The sequence below is a fragment of the Chrysemys picta genome, chromosome 2, assembly GCF_011386835.1.
Source record: "Chrysemys picta bellii isolate R12L10 chromosome 2, ASM1138683v2, whole genome shotgun sequence".
Taxonomy (NCBI): Eukaryota; Metazoa; Chordata; order Testudines; family Emydidae; genus Chrysemys; species Chrysemys picta.
In genome coordinates, this window is record NC_088792.1 from 174,194,145 (window position 1) to 174,214,767 (window position 20,623).

General features: G+C 39.8%; 1 protein-coding gene across 3 annotated transcripts in view; it reads right to left on the minus strand.

The window, feature by feature from the left end:
* LYRM4 (LYR motif containing 4) overlaps positions 1–20,623 on the minus strand; it is a 154,169-nt gene that overhangs the window by 109,340 nt on the left and 24,206 nt on the right. For all 3 annotated transcript variants that reach the window (XM_005305976.4, XM_065584908.1, XM_065584907.1), the window contains exon 2: positions 7,440–7,560. In XM_005305976.4, coding sequence (XP_005306033.3) covers positions 7,440–7,560 — 121 coding nt within the window. The remainder of the gene's footprint in view (positions 1–7,439; positions 7,561–20,623) is intronic.

Below are 20,623 nucleotides of genomic sequence, written 5' to 3' on the forward strand. Positions count from 1 at the left end.
AGGGAGATAATTACAGGCACACTGAGATATGTTTCTTTGTACAGTTTAGAATTATGTGCAAGAGTTAAAACGTTAAAATAAAATCAATTCAGATGAGCCTGTTGAAGCAAGCAGTAAATTCATTTGCCATCTTTACATGTTTTTTCCAAGTAGCAAATCTGATAAAATGAAACCTCATTTGTGTACAAAGATAATTTGCTGTCAGTAGGAACAGAAACGTTCAGATTTTTGGTTCATGAACCCCCAGCATCAACAGTAATCAGTGCAAAATTTTCAAAAATGTTGTGGGTGTTCAAACAACCTTTTGAATGTGGGGTTCAAGGCTCTCTCCAACTATGCTGTGCTCTTGGCTACACAATTGCCATTACATAACCAAAGATATTATATAATTTTGCAACTCTCAACTAACAAGGGGGAAAAAAAAACAATGTTTGTCTTATTTATAGCCTTAAATTAAAATTACTAGCAAGAAGTTTCATAGTCAAGATTCTGCTGCTAAGTGCATTCTGTCTCTAATGCTTAGTAGTCTAAGGGCTTGGCTACACTTGCAGCTATAGAGCGCTTTAAGTTAAACCAGCCTTTGGAGAGCGCACTATGGAAAGTGCTACAGTCCGTCCACACAGAGCTGAAAGCGCACTGGCGGGGCCACATTTGCAGCTGCATTGGGAGCGGTGCATTATGGGCAGCTATCCCAGCGTTCAAGTGGCTGCAACGTGCTTTTCAAATGGGGTGGTGGTGGTGGAGTGTGACAGGGAGTGTGGGGAGAGAGAGAGAGAGTGGGTTTTGGGGTGCTGAGAGTGTGTCAGCACGCTGTCTTGTAAGTTCAGATCCCCCTTCCTCCCCTGCCTCTCTCTCATTCACTCAAAGCAAACATTAGCTGTTTGTTTCTCAGACCAGATAAGCAGCCAGCACTCCAAAACGGACCTTTGAAAGGGCACTTCTGCGTCCTGAGTTCACAACAAAGACAAGAGAGGCCACTTCAGTTAAGGGGATTATGGGACATTTCCGGAGGTCAATTAGAGCGTTGTAATGTTACTTCTCGTTTACACTGGCACTGAAGAGTCTCACCCAATACGCAACAGCTGTTAATCCTCTCCGGGAGGTGGAGTACCAGGAGCACTCCAGCCAGGGAGTCAGAGCGCTCTACGTGTCTTGCCAGTGTGGATGGGGAATGAGGTAAAGCGCTCTGGGAGGCTTTATTGTGGTATAGTGTGCAAGTGTAGCCAAGGCCTAAGTAGCTCTCTTGGAGGGTGAGAAGGTCTATATGATGGTGAACTCCAAATCCATTAAAGATTTTGTAGACTGGACCCAGCACTCTGAATGCTTAAAAAGTACATGCCCACTTCTGCCTAAAATATTTTACCTGCCACGGCTGCAAGTAAAACTAAGATTATTAGAACTGAAAGTTCAGAGGGGAAAAAAACCCTCATTTCTCTGTTATATTAGTTTGTGTCTGTATGATGATTGTTCCCCCCATATAGTCAGCCAGCCAGCCCCGTTTGTGTAAAACAACAGGAAAATGTGGTAAAACCACAAAAAATTGTCAGTGGGATCCAAAAGCAAGTGCAGTAGCTAAGCAAAATTTAGTTTTTGCTTTTCAAACTGACTACACTTCAAATTGTCTGCACCCCTCTAACAGTCTCTAAGAACCCGTGAACATTAAAAATAAAATGTTGAATACAACAGCACATACAGTACTAAAAGATTGCCATTTAACCAAAACACTTAGGAGGTGCTGAAAGAACGAAAAGATTCAAAATATTCTATGTTTCATTTTTTATGCTGGAGATATATTATTACTTTCGTAATAATACTAGTGCTGTTCTAGTACATTCATCAGCCATAACTTCTGGTAACACCAAGTCGGTGCTTGCATCCATAACACTGCTAAGGAGACATTTTGGCAATGACTGAGTCAAGAAGGTCAAGCACTCTGGATATGCCCTACTGCACTGGATATAATGTGACTCAAAAACCAAACCATTAATCCAGGAGAATTGTTCTAACAGTAGAGTATACACAAACAGAGGTTCTAACATGAAATATACTTGTCAACTAATTGCAGTAAATTGCAATGGAAAAACCAAGACTGTTACAAGATTAAGACAGGTGTGGCAAAACCACATGACTGGGAGATAGGAACTCCTGAGTTCTAATACAGGATCTGACAGTGACTTTGGCTGTATCACTCAACACTGCTTCAGTTTTCATCTCAATGAAATGGGGATAATGCTTACCAACCCCAAAGAATACTGCAAGGATTAGAAAAGGTTCATAATATGCTGTGAATGTGAAAAATATTTTAAGCGTTTTGTACTTAGTATTATAAGCACAGCCCATTAAATAGAATTGTCATAGCTCATAAACGTTCTTCTTACAGTTCCATTCATATACATAAGAAAGGAAAGTCAAACAATTCAAATGATATTAAAGAGAGGAGTCATCACTGTCCATCTGTTCACTCAGAGCATGGCTATACCTGGAAGACAAGTTAGCACTAATCAGGGAAACCCTCACATAGTGCTCCTCCAGAAGTTTATGATGTATTGTTGGTCACCCTGCAAAAGAATCTTCTGTATAAAGCACAATTCTCCTCAGTTTGGACTACTTGAAAGAACAACAAAAGCAATGAGGCGTCAAAACCTTTTTACTGAAGGGTATTTCAGTGATATGATGTCAAAACAAGAATGATTGGTACTGTAGTCTTCATATCTGTTGGGAAATCCAGAATAATTCCTTCTTAAATGTAGAGCTAAAAGACTAAAGCCTTCCAGTTTCAGTCTAAGGCTAAAAAGAAGTATTTTGTAGGATGAAAACAAATAATAATAAATAGCTTTGTGTATTAAAATAGGCATTTAACCAAAACACACTGGTCCCATACAGATTTTCATTTTGGTGCAGTGAAAATCAAAGGCTGTTGTGATGTCATTAAGAGAACTAGCTAGGACTTGAACACATACAACACAAATGAGCTTCAAAGTGGCTTGTATAAACCCTCAATCTAAACAAAAACAATATTTTTTCAGGGAAGCGTCTCCAATCCCCCTCCTGTTCAAACAGTAGTAATAGTTCTTCAGAGAAGTCATGGGAGCATAAACAGAAACAGTTTGATAAGCGAGTGGCAGACACCATATCACACTAGTGGTGACAGTAGAACTCATTCTGTCTCAATAACCACATACAAAGGATTTTACATTAAAGTTACCCTGCTTGTCTAGAGCTGACTATATGCTGGCATTAACAGCTGCAACTTTTCCACTCTTTTAATGATGACAATACGCTGGTCACAGTGTATAATCCCCTTCTCTGCTGTTAGCACACTAGATACAAGAAAAACCTCCATACCATGTGCTATGGGCAGAAAAGAATCTGTGATCTGCTCCCTCCCTTACCCATCCTATTTTCAAATCAAACCAATAACTAGGAAAGTGTGGGAAGACAGAGGTTGAGATTAATGTTCCTCCATGCTTTTTAGCTTTATAAAGCTCCTTTTAAAACATTCAGGAAAATACTGTGGTAACTGACATGAAATGACAGTAATCTGTCACTATTTCACATTTCCCACTAGACTGATTCAAATTGTTATTTATGAACCTTATACTTCAGTGGTCACTTTGATGACTAAACCATAAATTAGCATGTAAATTTGATTTCACAGTAACAACAAATTGTCAGCAAGCTGGGATATTATTTAATTTCTATCGACATGCAATGAAAAAGTCAGCAACACCAGATGTGCTATATTATAATAAATCCCCAAACTTACAAAAATGCACACTACATCTAATATTTGCTTCATTGCTTTTGTGTTTAAAAACAAAAACAATTTGTATATGTTTTATGGTTGGTTTTAAATATAAACCCATTATTTTATGTCAGTTCACGCCATTAATTAAATTGTTCAATTAAAATAAGACTGAAAATAAACAATCAAGATGTTAGAGAAATGTGAGTCATGCAAAAATTGTGTTTTTCATGGAACAGATGATTGTAAGTGCAACACAGAATGGAAGAGACTCTAGGAGGTCTCTTGTACTTTCACCTAATTTACATGTGTACTTTAGGACAAGGCAGAGACTTGTTTCATAATATTTTGAGCTTGCTTTATAGATGAAGTGCTGCCAGCATTGAAGTATATAATTTGTTCCACAAAAGAACACTGACAATTACTTTTGCTTATTTAGAAATACATTTTTCATTTGGTATAGAGACTAATTCAGCTTCAGTTATCCCAAATATCAACATTCAAAGCCCCCCAAAGCTCAGACATCTCTGAAATTCACTTGCTAAACTCATTTCCTTCTATTAGATTATGTTTTTAAAGAGAAGCCTCACCACATACCATCTGCTATTATTTTTATTCCAATAAAAATATATCTATATATAGATACATAGGCACCCTTTGACAGTCAGACTTAGAGAGATTCTATCTTGTCTAAAAGAAGAAAAAATCTAAAAGGGTGACCAAAGAAATGCTTAGATAAAATTAACACTTCCAAAATAGTGAAAATATTCCATATCTGACAAGAATTTTCCCTTCCATTTCTACAAAATCCCCTGCTTTTTAAATATATTTTCCCATGAAATTTTACACAGAGTGATTTCAAAATGCAATCGAATTTTTGAACCAGGAGGTTGGCTTAGAACATGAAAGAAACCCCTTCGAGAGTAAAAGCGCTTAAAAGCTATAGACTTAGCAACTGACTTAGGTCTTCCTATAGCAAATGTAAAGGTGAAGATAGTCAAGACAAATTAAAGAACAAAATTGAGAAACAGACAAATGGTTTTGGAGAAGAGAAAAATATAGATCTCTAAATGATCTTGCTGATTTACAATGCATTTAAGTTATGTGTATCAAACCATTACAAATTAAGAATATTTTTAAATTTAAATATAAAGAGGGAGATTTTCAAATGTGAAAATCCAAATTGAAAATCAGTGGGAGTTGAGTGTAAAGCTACGATTTAGTGGCAGAAGTCACTGCCCGTGGAATCATGGAGTTGCGAGGTATCCCCGCCACCTCTGGCAGTCCCTGGAGCTCCAAGCTGCTGTAGGCGGCAGGGTACCCCGCAGCTCCCGGCTACCGCAGGCAGTGGGGGCCCCGGAGCTGCCAGTGGTGGGGGAACCCCTGAGCTCCTGACCACTGCAGGCAGCGGGGAACCCCCTGAGCTTCTGGCCGTGGGGAATCCCCACAGCTCCTGGCTGACACCAGAGGCGGGGGAACCCCACAGGCAGCGGGGACCTCCTGGAAATGCAGGCAGCAGGGGTACCCTGCAGCCCCAGTGTAGCTGCCCTGCTTCAGGCAGTGTGGGGACCTGCAGATCCCCATTTTGTCAGGGATATTTTTAGTAAAAGTCACGGACAGGTCACGGCTTCTGTGAATTTTTCTTTTTTGCCTGTGGCCTGTCCGAGACTTTTACTAAAAATATCCATGACAAAATCTTAGCCTTACCTATGTGCCATTTGTGCCTTTGGAAATTTCCCTACAGGTGGAATTGTGTCTTTATATGCCTGAGCCATTTTCACTGGGATCTGCATGTTCATAGCTGAAGGCAAAATATGGCCCTACAGGATTATTTCTAGATTAAATTAATTTTTTGTGAATACTTCAGAGCAACAAGGTGAACAATATTAATGGATTAAAATGGTTCTGTTGATGTCATGACAACAGTCATAACCATGTTCTGAGTAAACTTTAAACACATGTTTTCATAGATCCAAACAAAGACTGGATGTTCGTGCTGTGACAATGTCACTTAAAAAAATATAACAACTGTATTTGCTAGTGGCTATCTGGTCCCTATTATTTTATAAACAGGACCAAAAGAGATAGTGGGAATGTAGAACAGAGATTAACCGAACTTTCCACTGTTATCTCCCTGCTCCTTTTTTTTTTAGGCATCAAAACAACAAAAGTACACATTGAAGGACCTAACCAATTTTGTGTGTTCTTTCATCAGCTAGGTTAGAAAAAGTGCTTTCTTCCTTTCCCCACCATGTCAACTGACATGAAATAAAACCCAAGACCCAATTCTGCAAAGCCCCATTGAGATTTTGGAGGACTGGTCACATAAATATTATATGGTTGAAGTACAGGACTCAGAATAAGGAGAGCTGGGTTTTATTCCAAGCTCTGTAACAGACGTACTGTGATACCTTAGACCAAATCACTTAGGAACAAATTTTCCCAAGAATGGCCTCTAAACATAATTGCCTCAATTTGAGGACATTGAACTTGACATAGGCAGAACCTGAGCACCAACAGTTCCACTTAGGTTAATGGGACCAGTGAAAGTGGGGTCATAGGTGTGTCAAGTTGGATACCTAAATGTTAAGGCATCCAAAATTAGAAGACACTTTTGAATTTGAACTAGTTGCGGCTTGCTGGCGCCAAACAGCAGGTCATATGAGTGGGACATCTTTCCCCCCCATGCTTTTAAAGACCAAACCTTCTTTCAACAAATAATATTAGAAGTATTCTTCTGCTGTTATTGAATGGTTAATGGTTGACTCCACTTAGCAAGCGGTCTTCCAGCTTTTTAATTTAGGGCTGTCCTTTGGCTCCATAAAGCCCGCAGCCTCAGACCCTCCCTAAAAATAAATTTGGGAGAAATAAATTTGAAGAATTTCCTTTCCTTGCAAAGAAAGCCAACAAAATGTAAACAAATGTAAAACAATCATGAGGCTTGAAAGAAAATGCTAAGCTAGGCTCCATTTCTGAAGTAAGAGGCTAGGGGGAACTTAAAGATAAAACTTCTTAAAATACATTATGTATAAAATTAATCAGTTAAGTTTGATGTGTGTTCCAAAGTATCATCTCGCTACCCTCCTTAGCCCTGTGCACAGTGGTGTGAACACAGTGGACAGGAATCAATAATATCCGGAGTGCAAACAAGCAAAAAATATTTTCACAAACTTATTCAAAAATGTTAAGATTGGATATGCTTCTGTTTCTACACCCTACTGGACTGTGCTTCAAATTGGGCAAAAACAGAGTAAAGAAAGCTTAAGCTACTGGCACTCCCCTGAGCATATTAACATGCCAGTGATGAGGGAAGGAAGAAAAGAAGGGATGAGGAGATGGACATAGAGCAAGAGAAAACACAACACAGGGAAAAGCAAAGACAAAACACATGGCAACAGAGGACTGAAGAGCAGAAAAAAGAGGGACAGCAAAGGAGTTTAGAGAACAGTATGTAGAATCCATTAGTACTAATGGGACTCATGTTTAAATCCTTCCAATCAAGGAGAACTGAATACTGTGCCAGTCACTCACTCCCTCACTCTGCCTCCCCACCATTTGTGAACAATAATACTTGTACAGGATCTCTCTCCCCATTCCGTAAACTGGCATGGGACTTATACCCTTAGAGGAGAAGAACATGTCATTCAGCATTTTACAATTCTTAAGTAAAAGAGATGAACTAAAGTATGCTTACCTGCCGATGAATAATCTCTAGGTTTGTTCTTGCTTTATTCACTAGTGTTTGTATTTCTTCTGAATCCTTTAAATGTTTGTTTTCTCTGAAGGCATCTCTTATCCTTCTGATGGCATATGTTCTAGACATTATTAAAAAAAGCATCCGTAAGTGTTTTGACATCAAAACAATTTTTAAAGTGTTTGGCTACTGAAGTAAATGCTGTTGAGGATATTTACAAACAGCTGTACACACTAATCGTCCATTTATCTGCTTCAAACTTTATATTCTCTCTCTCTGTTCAGGTTAAATCCCATCATGCCCTAGTAAATACTATAAAGCAATGGTCAGGGCCTTGAACTGTAGAACCAGCTTTACTAGAACTTAATGTGGAAGAACTTTGTGCCTCATATACTTCAATTTTCTTCATGTCTACGTCATCTCTGAGATGTATAAACATTTCTCTATGCCAACAGACTGGGAATGTTATTATAGATTATAAACATATTGTGGAATCACAAATAAACTGTAGAATTACTCCTCTACACACCCTTACCTAATGTGTGGAAAGAAAGATGGTGGTTTCATCACTGGAAACAGAATCATTAACAATACCACAGAGAAACACAGAAAGCCCCATGTTGTCTAAACTTTCTTCACCAAGGCAGTTTTTGTTTGTTTGTTTGTTTGTCTGTTTTCTTTAAAGTTAAGTACAACTACCTGGAGGGTCTTATTACATGCTCTCTGTTTACTTTTTTTAATACTAAAGGTCTCCTTGTAACAATATGAGTAGCCATAAGAAAAGTCCAATCATTATTGCTTTGCCTGTTACTGCTATTAAGATGCAGCACTGCTTGGCACTACAAAAAAAAAGCCTGAAGTAGCACAACAGCACTACTTCTGCTGGAGGCTAGTTATGAGTGCTACAGAGCACAAGGATATTTCAATCATCTCTTTTCTTGTCATATGAACCACAAGAGTGATTTGAATCAGTGCACTGATTCTTGTTCCTGGCATTCCAAGGGTCATCAGGCACAATGCTAACCACTGCATACATCAATTTGTAACCTGAAAGTCACCAAAGGTGAGCTGTTGAATCAGCCATTCAAAAAGGTGTTTTATTTTTCTCAACGTGCATTTTGCTTTCCACTCGAGGAACAGTGCCCCTAGTCCCACTAACAGGTGGGAAAGAGGATGTGGCCTCCACCCTTGCAAGGCAACATAGAAAAGTGTCCAAAACTTTAGGTCCCAAGGACCATTAGAAACACAGATTAGAATTCTCTCTCCTTATTTAAAAGCCAACAAATAATCTTGGTACAATCTGCAATGAATCCCTTAACAAACACTAGATGGATTTCATTTTTGTTAAAATACACTCCCAATTGACAGTAGATATTTTTATGAGAGGCCAGCTTATAAAAGGTATTTGGTGCATGCTGATCCTTTTCAGGTATCTTTGTAATTCACACTAATATTGTCTATCACCATTTAAAATGCCTCACACCAATAAAAAGAACAGGAGTACTTGTGGCACCTTAGAGACAAACAAATTTATTAGAGCATAAGCTTTCGTGGACTACAGCCCACTTCTTCGGGTTCTTTTTGCGGATACAGACTAACACGGCTGCTACTCTGAAACCTGTCACACCAATAAACATATTTATCTCAAACTTAAACATTTTGCTCAGAAAGAAAAAAACAATGAAAACCACTCCAATAGCTTAATATTTTCAAAGATTACTTTTCATCTCATACAAAAGCGAAAAGCAAGCTTCAGGTCCAACATGAAAATGTTGGAAATCTGATCATTAACCCCTTCCTCCACCCCAAATATATATATCTAGAGAGAGCAAAGAGAATATTCTTAAGAAAAAAGATTAACAACCTGCTTCACTACCATACCATTAGATGGTGCCATCCAGCTCTTAACGCAGTTTCCATGAGGTAAGTGACATATTTTTGTAAGAGCTCATAAATAATACATTTCAATCACAGGAACCAGGGGTGCTTATGGAGTGCTACCCTGCTGCCACAAACCAGCAGATGGTGTGTGCTTTTAATTAGGGCCTGTTCACCTATAATGTGACATGGATGTGTGTGTAGTTAATAGAATTTATTAAATATGGAAGCTCATTCTTATTTGCAGCTGGTGTCCTAGAAAGATTTTGAGGGGAAGCTGCTTAGTTATTCTGGGGCAGACAACCAAAAAATGTTGAGATTTCGTTTAATTTTGTTGCTTGATAATGAATGACTGGATAAGGAAAATGCTCTTCATCCGGGGTGCGTGTGTGTTTAAATATACTCTATTTCTTAAAAGGAAAAAAAAAAAAATCAGTGGCTGTTTCCTGGAAGATATACAATCCTAACGTACACTTTCTATTTTTTTAAAAACTGGTGTTCGTTATCCAGCTTTATTCTGCAAACACTCATGTGAGTGACTCTACCAAGGTGAGTAGGCCCCATTGGTTTTAATGGGAGTAATCACATGCATGTCTGTCAGTTTGGCCCCAGATTGCTTTTGCTCTTTTATATGTACGATGGATTTATTATCCATTTTCTAGTTTTTCACTCAATACACCAAACACAGTTGTTTAGAAAGAAAATTGATGTATTTAAGAACTGGCACAACAGTTCACATTTACTGTCTAAACACTGTGTATGGCAAGAAATAAACATGTATGGGCAGCAGACTCAGGGCCATCCTTACCCATACACAAAGTACGCAGCTGCCTAGGGCACCAGAAAACTTGGGGCACCAAATTTCCTGGTGCCCTGCCCAGCTGCGTGCTGCTCCAGCCTCTGCCCCGCCTCTTCCCCAGGCCTCCCACCTCTGCCCCCCGCGGAGGCCTGGGCCCTCCCCCCCCCACACACAGGGGGGCTGCGTAGGGCCCCACAATAGCTAGGGACGGCCCTGAGCAGACTTGACTAAAGGATTACCCAGTGTTATCTTTTCCTTCTCTAATTTCTACAAGCCTGTAAATCTGTTAGCTGCTGTTTTATATCCCAATCCTGCAAAGACTTATGGACATGCTTAACTGTAAGCATGTGAGGAGTTCCAACTAATCAACTGGACTATTCACGTGCTTAAAATTAAACATGTACTTAAGCTTTTGCAAAATTGGGGCCTAACCTAAACATGCAAATACCTGTAGTAGGAAGACAAAATTTTGTTGCAATTTACTATTATTAAAACTTTCTATACATCCTTGGATGGAAAGTGCTATATCTCAGTGCACTCTACAAAAATTAGTTAGCTTCACAATACCTCTGTAAGGCACTGAGGAAACAGAAGTAGAGAGTTCAAGTGGCTTGCCTTAAGTCACACATGAAGTCTGTGGCAAAGCCAGGTACAGAACCTGTATCTCTTAACATCCAATCCTGTATGTTAACCATAAGCTCGTCCTTTCTTCCTTTTTGGGAGGTATAAGGTAAACATAGTTTCCAAACCCAATCTATTCTACTCTTCCAACATTTGTGTTAAAAAAAAAAAAGTTAACATATATTTTAGCCCTTCTCAATGTAACATCTTCTACAAAAGATAAAAACTGATTGTTTTGTACAGCCTCAGTTCTGAATCTTTATCTTCTTCTCATGCTTCTAGGTCTTAACAATGCTTATACAAAAAGCCACCAGTAACACTATGGCTGCAGTACCTCTGCAGGTCTCTGAACAACAGAGCCCTCTTAAAATTATAGCAACTCACATACTGTACGTAGCAAGAAACAAGGATATGCAGAAACATGGATAGCATATGCCCTCTCTTGCACACACTTGTTTTTCTCTTGAGAATAGCTACTCCAAGGAAATCCCTTTGTTTGGCTCATAGTGAGTTGCAGACTGACTACTAATTATCATGATTACATTGATTCTCAGCACAGCACAAATTCATCTGTATTCTCATATGGTACAGGATTTACAAGTGAGAGGGTAGAGTCTCTGTATAACCTTTAATAAATAAAAATAAAAATAAACTCATCCAGGCATAATAGTTATTTGTAGATATAATACCTTACACCTTTTGCTCCTGTTGATTCAAATGGGTCTTGCAGTATGTGCTACATTGTCAGCCAGAGCAAGCAGGTTTCAGAAATGACACAGTTGCTGCAACAAAAATAGCAAGCTAACTGCAGTGCAATCTCTTGCATTAAAATTATCATAATGGGTGTTGGAAACCATCACAATAAATTAATGCAAAAGGCCAGGAGAACAAGAAACAAAAAATATAGGGGGTTGGGGGAGGAGGAAGGGGAGGAAAGCAGAATTTGTCCACAGCAATTGCTGAGAGTCTATTCTAGGTAAATTACACAAGGACAGAATTTTAACTCTCCCCTGGAGTCTTTTTGGGATGTCCTTTATGGCCAGATTTTTAAAGCTTTGATTTTTGCCCATGCCCTACAGACCACTGAAATATTAAGCCTGATGCTTTGGGGAGCAATGCTGCTTTACTACTCACACTGTTGTCCTTAGCCTGGTTACTGCTTGCAATTTTATTATGTTTTTACCTTTGGGAAACTCATACCCTCCTCCCCCTCCCTGAACTACTTATCCTCCAGGAGCGAATCTCCACTACAGATGGCCACTTTAGAAGAGCTGGTTGGAAAATACCAATTATTTTTTGTGGGAAATTTCAACCTTTTTTTGTTTTTGTTTTCAAAATTTCCCACATAAAAAGTTTGTTTTTGAAGTAAAACTGAAACTGAAATGAGTTTTCAGTTAAAACATTTCAGTCAGCTCCAATGCTCACAGAAGGGAAAAATTAAATAACTTCAATGCAGAATTAGAAGGTATTTTCATGCAGAAATTTCGGTCGCTCACTTCCCCTCACAGTTTGTTGGGGAGCCCTTCAGAGAGAGCGTTTATCATACACCTTGATGATTATTGTTCTGCCTTTTTGAGGCATTCGTTTGTCAACCATTCTGTTTTCCTGGGGATGTCTTCTCTTTCTGCCATATCAGGAACTGATTGGAAGGTTACGCACTGGGGTACTGCATAACTACCAGAATTCATGCTCTTACCTCACACCACTAACTAAAAATAACCTTTTTAGAGCTTGGGAAGTTGCACCAACATGTCAGGACCAAGCAATGAGAATTATGAAAAAAGATTTCTTTAGAGAAGTAGAATTACAACATATGTAATTTTTCCTTAACCACTTCTGTATAGTTCTTTGAGATCCTTGACAAAGAGGTATTATATTAGTGACAAGTATTTACTAACAAACAACCAGGAGCAGCGGAAACTCAATCTGCACTTCCAGGAATGGGAAAAAGTAGGAGACTATGAAAGCAGTTTTCAGGTAATTTTTCAGTGTCTTATTGAAATCATTTTATCATCCAAGTGTAGCACCATTTTAACAGAAACTGTCCTCCCTTCTACTTTACTGCAGATATTGTCTGGAATTGTTGAACACATACAGTTAGTTGGTAACCACAAACCCAGAATAAAAATCTGTATTAAATGTAGTCCCTGTGCTCTATTCTGCATGCACACCTTCCCTGAACCACCTTCTGCGATCTCTGCTTATCTGCATCTGTCATGCAATTAACATCCAATTAAACCAAAAGTATAATGTAGATGGTTAATAGTTTCAGTACAGAGATTTGAGGCCAAAGGCACTGCAGCTACATGGCTACACAAGGTGTTAATCAGGTAGCAGCTGCACATAAGTAGAAAACATCGAAGGTGGTTGTGGTTAATGTGGAAAACAGTTCCTGTGCAAATGCATTTCAAGATACAATGTCATAGGCAATGGGCACTAGCTACCAGCTTTTCAAATCTTGGACAGTACTGGCCAAAAACACTAATAAAAACAATAGTTTTCTCCTAATGCACACAAATTTACCTTAAAACTAACTTTTAAAACTTCGGCTTTTGCTATTCCCTAAAATGCAGCTCAAGTATCCTTCAATTTTATTAGGGTAACCATTTGTCCGGATTCTGCCGGACATGTCCGGCTTTTTTGAGTTAAAATTGCGTCTGGGGGGAATTTGTAAATGTCTGGATTTCCCCCCCCATGCAGAGCGCGCGCGGCTGACAGGGCAGCCGGCTGGATCATGCCACTCGCACGGGGCTCTGGCAGCCAGAGCCCCTGCTCCGCTTCCCCCTCCTCTCCTCTGCAACTTGAGATCACTCCCCTCCTCTCCCCCCCTCCCTGCATTCGCAGATCGCCGGCCGGCCGTTCGCCTCGGGCCTCCGGCAGTCTGGAGCTCCTGCCCCTGCTCCTACTCCCCCTCCCTTGCTGCCCAGCGCGCCGCTCCGCAGCACTCTGTTCTGAGTGGCACGGTAAGGGGGCCAGGGGGTGAGAGAAGGGGCAGGGAGGTTCTGGAGGGAGCAGTCAAGAGACAGGGAGCAGGGTTGGATGGGTCGGGAGTTCGGGGCGGGGGGCTGTCTGGGGGTGTAAGGTTTTGGGCAGTCAGGGTACAGGTAGGGTCCTAGGGGGGCAGTTAGGGTGGGGGGGTCTCAGGAGGGGGCAGTTAGGGGACAAGGAACAGGGAGGTTTAGGTAGGGGGTGGGGTTCTGGAGGGCAGTTAGGAGCAGGGGTCCCAGGAGGGGGCAGTCAGGGGACAGGGAGCAGAGGGTTTTAGATGGGTTGGGAGTTCGGGGGGGGGGGGCGGGGAGTGGTTGGATGGGGTGTGGGAGTCCCTGGTGTCTGTCTGGGGGTGGGGGTGTAAATAAAGGTTGGGGCAGTCAGGGGACAGGTAGGGGGTAGGGTCCTAGGGGGCCAGTTAGGATGGGGGGAGGGTCTTAGGAGGAGGCAGTCAGGGGACAGGTAGGGGCTAGGCTCCTAGGGGTCCAGTTAGGATGGTGGGAAGGTCTCAGGAGGTGGCAGTCAGGGGACAAGGAGCAGGGAGGCTTAAGTAGGGGGTGGAGTCCTGGGGGGCAGTTAGGGGCAGGGGTCCCAGGAGGGGGCAGTCAGGGGACAAGGAGTGGGGGGGAGGATTGGGGGTTCTGAGGGGGGCAGGAAGTGGGAGGGAGTGGAAGGGGCAGGGGCAGGGCTAGGGCAGGACGGGGGCGGGGCTCCTCCCGTCCTCTTTTTTGATTGTTTAAATATGGTAACCCTAATTTTACTGTGTGTCAATTCCTCTCAAAATAGCAACTTCCAAGGAGTGAAGTCTGAACCATTGCCTGCCATAGAAATACTGAAATTGCAACAGGTATAGATCAGAAAATAATTGCTGTTTTGGGATTCAAATATTCTTATTAGAAAATACTCATGCAAGGTCAAATTTACATATATAAAATCACTGCAGTTTTTCTTTAAGTCTTAGGTACAAAAGATAAAAGAACTATTTGTTAAAATGGAGTGCAAAAAATGAGTTGAAAACACTGTGCATAGGCACACTTGTTTTTACTACACAGCACTTTTCCTTCAAAATAATTCTGGTCAAGTAATAATGTTAGAGAGTCTCAACATTTTGCATTTATCAGTACTCAAAACTTGCTAATGGTTTAAGTCATCTTCCAAAGGAGGCCTTATAAATGTGCTGACATTTCCCCATATCTATTATTGTGAACAAAAATAATGTCTTAATGGAGCATATCACAGTTATAAGCCAACAGACTGCTAAAGATAATGGCACAGCTATTACAGATTGTTATTTAGGATGATCCAAAACACTGGGGAAGAAGCAGTGATACAGAATCCGAACAAACAAAAGAGACAGATCACATGGGAAGAGGCCTGAAGGTTAGAGAGTACTGAAGGCTTCATCAATATATGAAAAAAGAGAGAACACAAAATTACATTTCTCTATCAACTAAAGTTGTGGTGAATAATAAGTTATGTACTGTAGTATCTCACGTATAGGAAATCCACTCTGGCGAACAATTATAAAATAAAAAGATTTTCCAATTTTATCATGCTTTGACTTAGGGAGACGAGGCGCAGTGTGATGTAGAGAGAGGATGAAACATTTACTAATTCAGCAAAGTCTCCCTTCTAAAAAAACTACTGTTAACTTCTTCCATTTATAGTTTGATTCTCTTTTTCCCCCTCACTGATACCTATGGTCTTGATTTACTAAAAGTACTAGCTGCCAGGATCTCAGTTCATATGGGCAAAACATGAACTGGAGGGAATATGCTCAGCTATATTTACATTCTAGAACAACATCTAGTTCAAAAACTGAAAGCCTCAGGGACAAAAAGTCTGCTGAAGATTCATTTTAAGTTACCTGAAACTTTTATTGCTTGGCCAGATATCAGTGCAGACTTGAAATATAACAAATTACTCCAAAGGAAAGGAATATCTCTTTTTAATATGTTTTATATTTCATAATTCTTTAAAGTCTCATTAGAAGTCACCAACAAGGGTCAAACAGAAACTTTTAACAAACAAATATAACAGTTACCCTATGCAGACATTTTAATGTAAAGTTAAATTTGAGAACTTAATATAAACAGAATCCTAGTCAGGCCAGTAACCATATCTAGCTCTCCCCAAGTACTCATACTTCACAGTTAGGGATGGCGTAGTGTCTTGTGGAATTTAATCCAGGAGCGAACAGAATGGTGTAGGTGTAATGTTGTTTTATTATTATTTATTATTAGCAGAGCTCCAGCTCACAAAGCTCCCACACTAGACAAACTTCTAACAGTGCCGGGGCTCTCAAATTACAATACAGTAAAGATATCTGGCTGTAATATAAAAGTCCAGGTCTACTCATTGAACAAAGACTTGGGGAAAAAATCCTCTTTTGACCAGTACGTGGATAAATTTATATGGCAAGTTTGGGGTTTTCATCTAAAATAAAATCAGCATCAGTTTCTAGTCCTTGTAATTCCGAAGATATGTGGATTGTAAACGTGGACTGTAAATCAATGCATGAGAGCCTTCCTGAATTTACTAAGAGAGGACACCTTCAGTGCCTTTTTTTTTTTTTTTTTTTTTGGCTGCTCCTGCTGGGGAAGGTTCTGAGGAGCAGCAGAGACAAGCACTGCAAATATTTCATAGAAGAACAGGCTGGGAAAGGGGTAAAGCAGAGAATACCTGATTCCTCACAGCAGCCATGAGATGGAGTGGGAGATAAGTGACAGACTTGCGTCTTCATTCTTTGAACAACAAAGCATTTAGTTTTTCAGACACCCACCAGCCAGAGGTAGACATCAAAGACAAAGTCCGTAGGCCAGGCCCAGGGGGGGCAAAACCCTGGTAGGCATCCCAGCATCTTCCTCCCTCCATCTTTTCAATCTATTCTGGTCAGTAGTTTTAGAACTCCAAACCTCTCCTAAAATGTCTTGCTTTTGGGTGATTGGTGGTGAAATCTGTCTACAGAACATCATTTGAAAGAATGCTTGGTCAAAAAACAAACAAACAAAACCCTCTCCCCTTCTAATGGTAAGCTAGTATCAAATACTAGATGATCAATAGGATATTAAGAGATGTATTTGATGCACATTACATCATAAATCGAGACCCACTATATATCATAATATGCATCAATATGACCGAATTTACGTAGCAAATGCTAACAAGTTTGAACATAAGAACAGCCATACTGGGTCAGACCAAAGGTCCATCTAGCCTAGTATCCTGTCTTCTGACAGTGGCCAATGCCGGGTGCCCCAGAAGGAATGAACAGAACAAGTAATCATCAAGCGATCCATCCCCTGTTGCCCATTCCCAGCTTCTGGCAAACAGAGGCTAGGGACACCATCCCTGCTCATTCTGGCTAATAGCCATCTGAAAACTAAAAACCTTCTGATTTCTAAAGCAAATCTTGTTACTTTATTATGTTCTATTTCTCAGGTTTATTAGATCAATTAAAAAGTTTGAACTTTTAAAAGTATCCTGTCCAAGTTGAGAGAGCAAAAAAAGAAAAGTGAGAAGACTTTTCTAACGTTTATATTTTTATAGCACCATAACTCTGAAACAGCTTCCCTGAATTTTCTTTTATTTTTCTAAAAAACTGAAAACTCCTCCTCCTACTTGAACAAGTTCAGTGTCTGGCGAACCCAGGGGAAGGACTATTTTTTTAGGCTAAATGGTTGCCTGTTTTCAATTTCAATAAAGAGAACACCAAATACTATCTGATCAATACTGCCCATTCTATTCATAGCTGGACTGCTCCAATTTGGGGAATCCTCTGAAACAACTTCTAAAACATAAATTGTTGATTGCTATACTTAATTATTTTTAAAGAATGAAATTATCACTGAACTAAGACTGTGCTGAAACTTTTTATGCTTAAAGAGAGTGCTTTTGAGAAAGTTAAAATCGAGAAAGTAGGAAATAAAATTTCAGAATAGAAGGACTCCTTTAATTTTAATTGGAGTTGCTACTGTAACTCTGTATTGTAAAGGTGGAAAAGAAAAATGCTTTACTAGCACAGGACCCAAGTGAACATGTCATTCAGTTAATGAGGCACCAGTCTGGGAACTGCTGCAGGGGCTAGAAGTACAATTTGCCACAGATGAAAAGTGTCCTTATGGCCTGAAATGACAAATAGCTCCAAACTAAGGTTTCGTTGGCACAGATGCTGACAGGGCATGGGATAGCTTAGTGGTCTAATTATCAGGTTTGGAATATCTAGAGTCCTGGAACTACAAGTTCAAATCCTGGTAAGACTGATTCATCCCTTCATCCTTCTGAGGCACAGGAATTAATATCATTCAGTTTGCATGTTCATCTTTCTGATGAGTCCTTGAAAACAGAGGTCCAATCTGCTGTACATTGTCATTAAAAATTCCATTATGCTTTTTGTAAGAACAGAATTTTACCCGGATGTCAGACAAAATTTTCCTCTTCCACAGTTGCATACTCTGCGCTGCCAGCTGCCACTCTCCATCCTAGAGGTGGCTGCATTTCAGCGGTGATTTATAAACATCATATAGCTGGTAAAGCTCTTTGGGATACTTTGGGATGAAAGGAACTATGTAACGTAAAATAATAACATAACACATTTCATAGTCTGCTCACAGACATCATGCAAAAATTTATTTGGAGGAAGGGAACTTCTCCTCAAACTCCTTTCTCCTGTCCCCTCCCATCCTACCCTCTACCCCGACCTTAAAAATCAGACAATGAGCAGAGATGAAAAATCATGGAAGCATGCCCTCTGGAATGGTGGCCAAAGCATGAAGGGGCATACAAATGTTTAGCATATCTAGCACGTAAATACCTTGCAATGCCCGCTAAAAAAGTGCCATACAAATGCCTGTTCTCACTTTCAAGTGACACTGTAAATAAGAAGCAGGCAGCATTATCTCCTGTAAAGGTAAACAAACTTGCTTACCTTAGCGATTGGCTGAACAAGAAGTAGGACTCGTATGCTCTAAAGTTTTACATTGTTTTGTTTTTAATGCAGTTATGTAACAAAAAATAAATCTACATTTGTAAGTTGCACTTTCACGATAAAGAGATTGTATTACAGTACTTGTATGAGGTGAATTGAAAAATACTATTTCTTTTGTTTATCAGTTTTACAGTGCAAATATTTTTAATAAAAATAATATGAAGTGAGCACTGTGTATTCTGTAATTTAAATCAATATTTGAAAAAGTAGAAAAACATCCAAAAATATTTGATAAATTTCAGTTGGTAGTCTATTGTTTAAAAGTACAATTAAAATTGTGATTAATTTTTTGAGTTAATCGTATGAGCTAACTGCGATTAAGTGACAGCCCTAATTATCACCAGCTATGTAAGTTAGGGAAGTATTTTACAGACAGAAGAACTGAAGCACAAAAAGGTTATTACAGTAACTCCTCGCTTAACGTTGAAAAATGCGACTTAAGCGAAACGATGTAAACTAATCCAATTGCCTCATAAGAATTAATGTAAATGAGGGGGTTAGGTTCCAGGGAAATTTTTTTCACCAGGCAAGCAGGAGGCTCCCGGGAACAGCTCCAAGGCAGAGGGCAGGAGCAGCACATAGCAGTGGGGGGAGGGACAGCTGAACTGCCGGCAACTCATAGCCTGCTGGGCGGCTGCCGCACAGGGAACTTAGGCTAGCGGGGAGCTAATGGGGGGCTGCCGGTCCATCCTGGTTCCAAGCCCCCACCAGCTAGCTCCAACGGGCTGCTCTTCCTGCAAGCAGTGGACAAAGCAGGCGGCTGCCAAAGAACGTTTTATAACAGAGCATTGCACAACTTTAAATGAGCATGTTCCCTAATTGATCAGCAACGTAACAATGAAATGTTAACCAGGACGACTTTAAGTGCAGCACATGTTAACCAGGACGACTTTAAGTGAGGAGTTACTGTATTTGTCCATGGTCACACAAATGAATCAGTGGTAGGGCTAGGACCAGAACCCTGACTCGTGACTATATCCCATGTTCTAACTGCTGGTCCTTGCCCTGCATGTCCAGACTAAAAGGGTTAACCATTCAAATTCGTATCCGCATATTATCAACATTATTAATAATAAGAATTACGGCCAAGATTTTTCTTTAAATCTCTATTTCAATGGGAGTTGCATGGTCAATACTTTTGAAAGTTGGGACACTTATTTAGATGCCTAAAACTGAATTTAGGAATTTGCTTTTCAGAACCCATTACTCAAAATCTTGGCTAATTTTTTTATGTTAATCTTTGTTGTAAATTAATCATCAGTGAAAATTTTCACATTGTAAGTTGTTCAGGGCAGGTAAGATATATTGTATCTATAATCTCTGTAAGGCACCTAGTTTATATGGACATTACAAATAAATAATACTTGTAATTTCTCATTAAACCATTCACCTTCAAGCCCATATATATTTAATGAGAAATTACAAGTATTATTTATTTGTAGTGTCCATATAAACTAGGTGCCTTACAGAGATTATAGACATAATATATTTTACCTGCCCTGAACAACTTACAATGTGAAAATTTTATATATATATATATATATATATATCTGTAAGAAAATCATGGGCCATGATTTTGTTGTGGAACCGCAATTTTTAACACACACTGCAACTTTTTATATTTGTTGCAAATTTGAGTGGCATTTTGAAGCCATGCGCCAGGTCAAAATGCCACTCACTCAAATTTGGCCCAGCCATCCCTCAGAGGGATTGGGGGGGGGGGGGGTGGAGGAAGGGAGCAAATTTGAGTGAGAGGTATACTGACCTGGCACACAGGGTTGCAACATCATTCACCCTCAATTTTGTGACTGAACTTTTTGAAAAACTCCCATTTTGCATGTATGTTATGCCTTTATATTTTGCTGCATTTTTTCACAAGCAATGCAACATGTCTAAAATGTTTTACTTCAA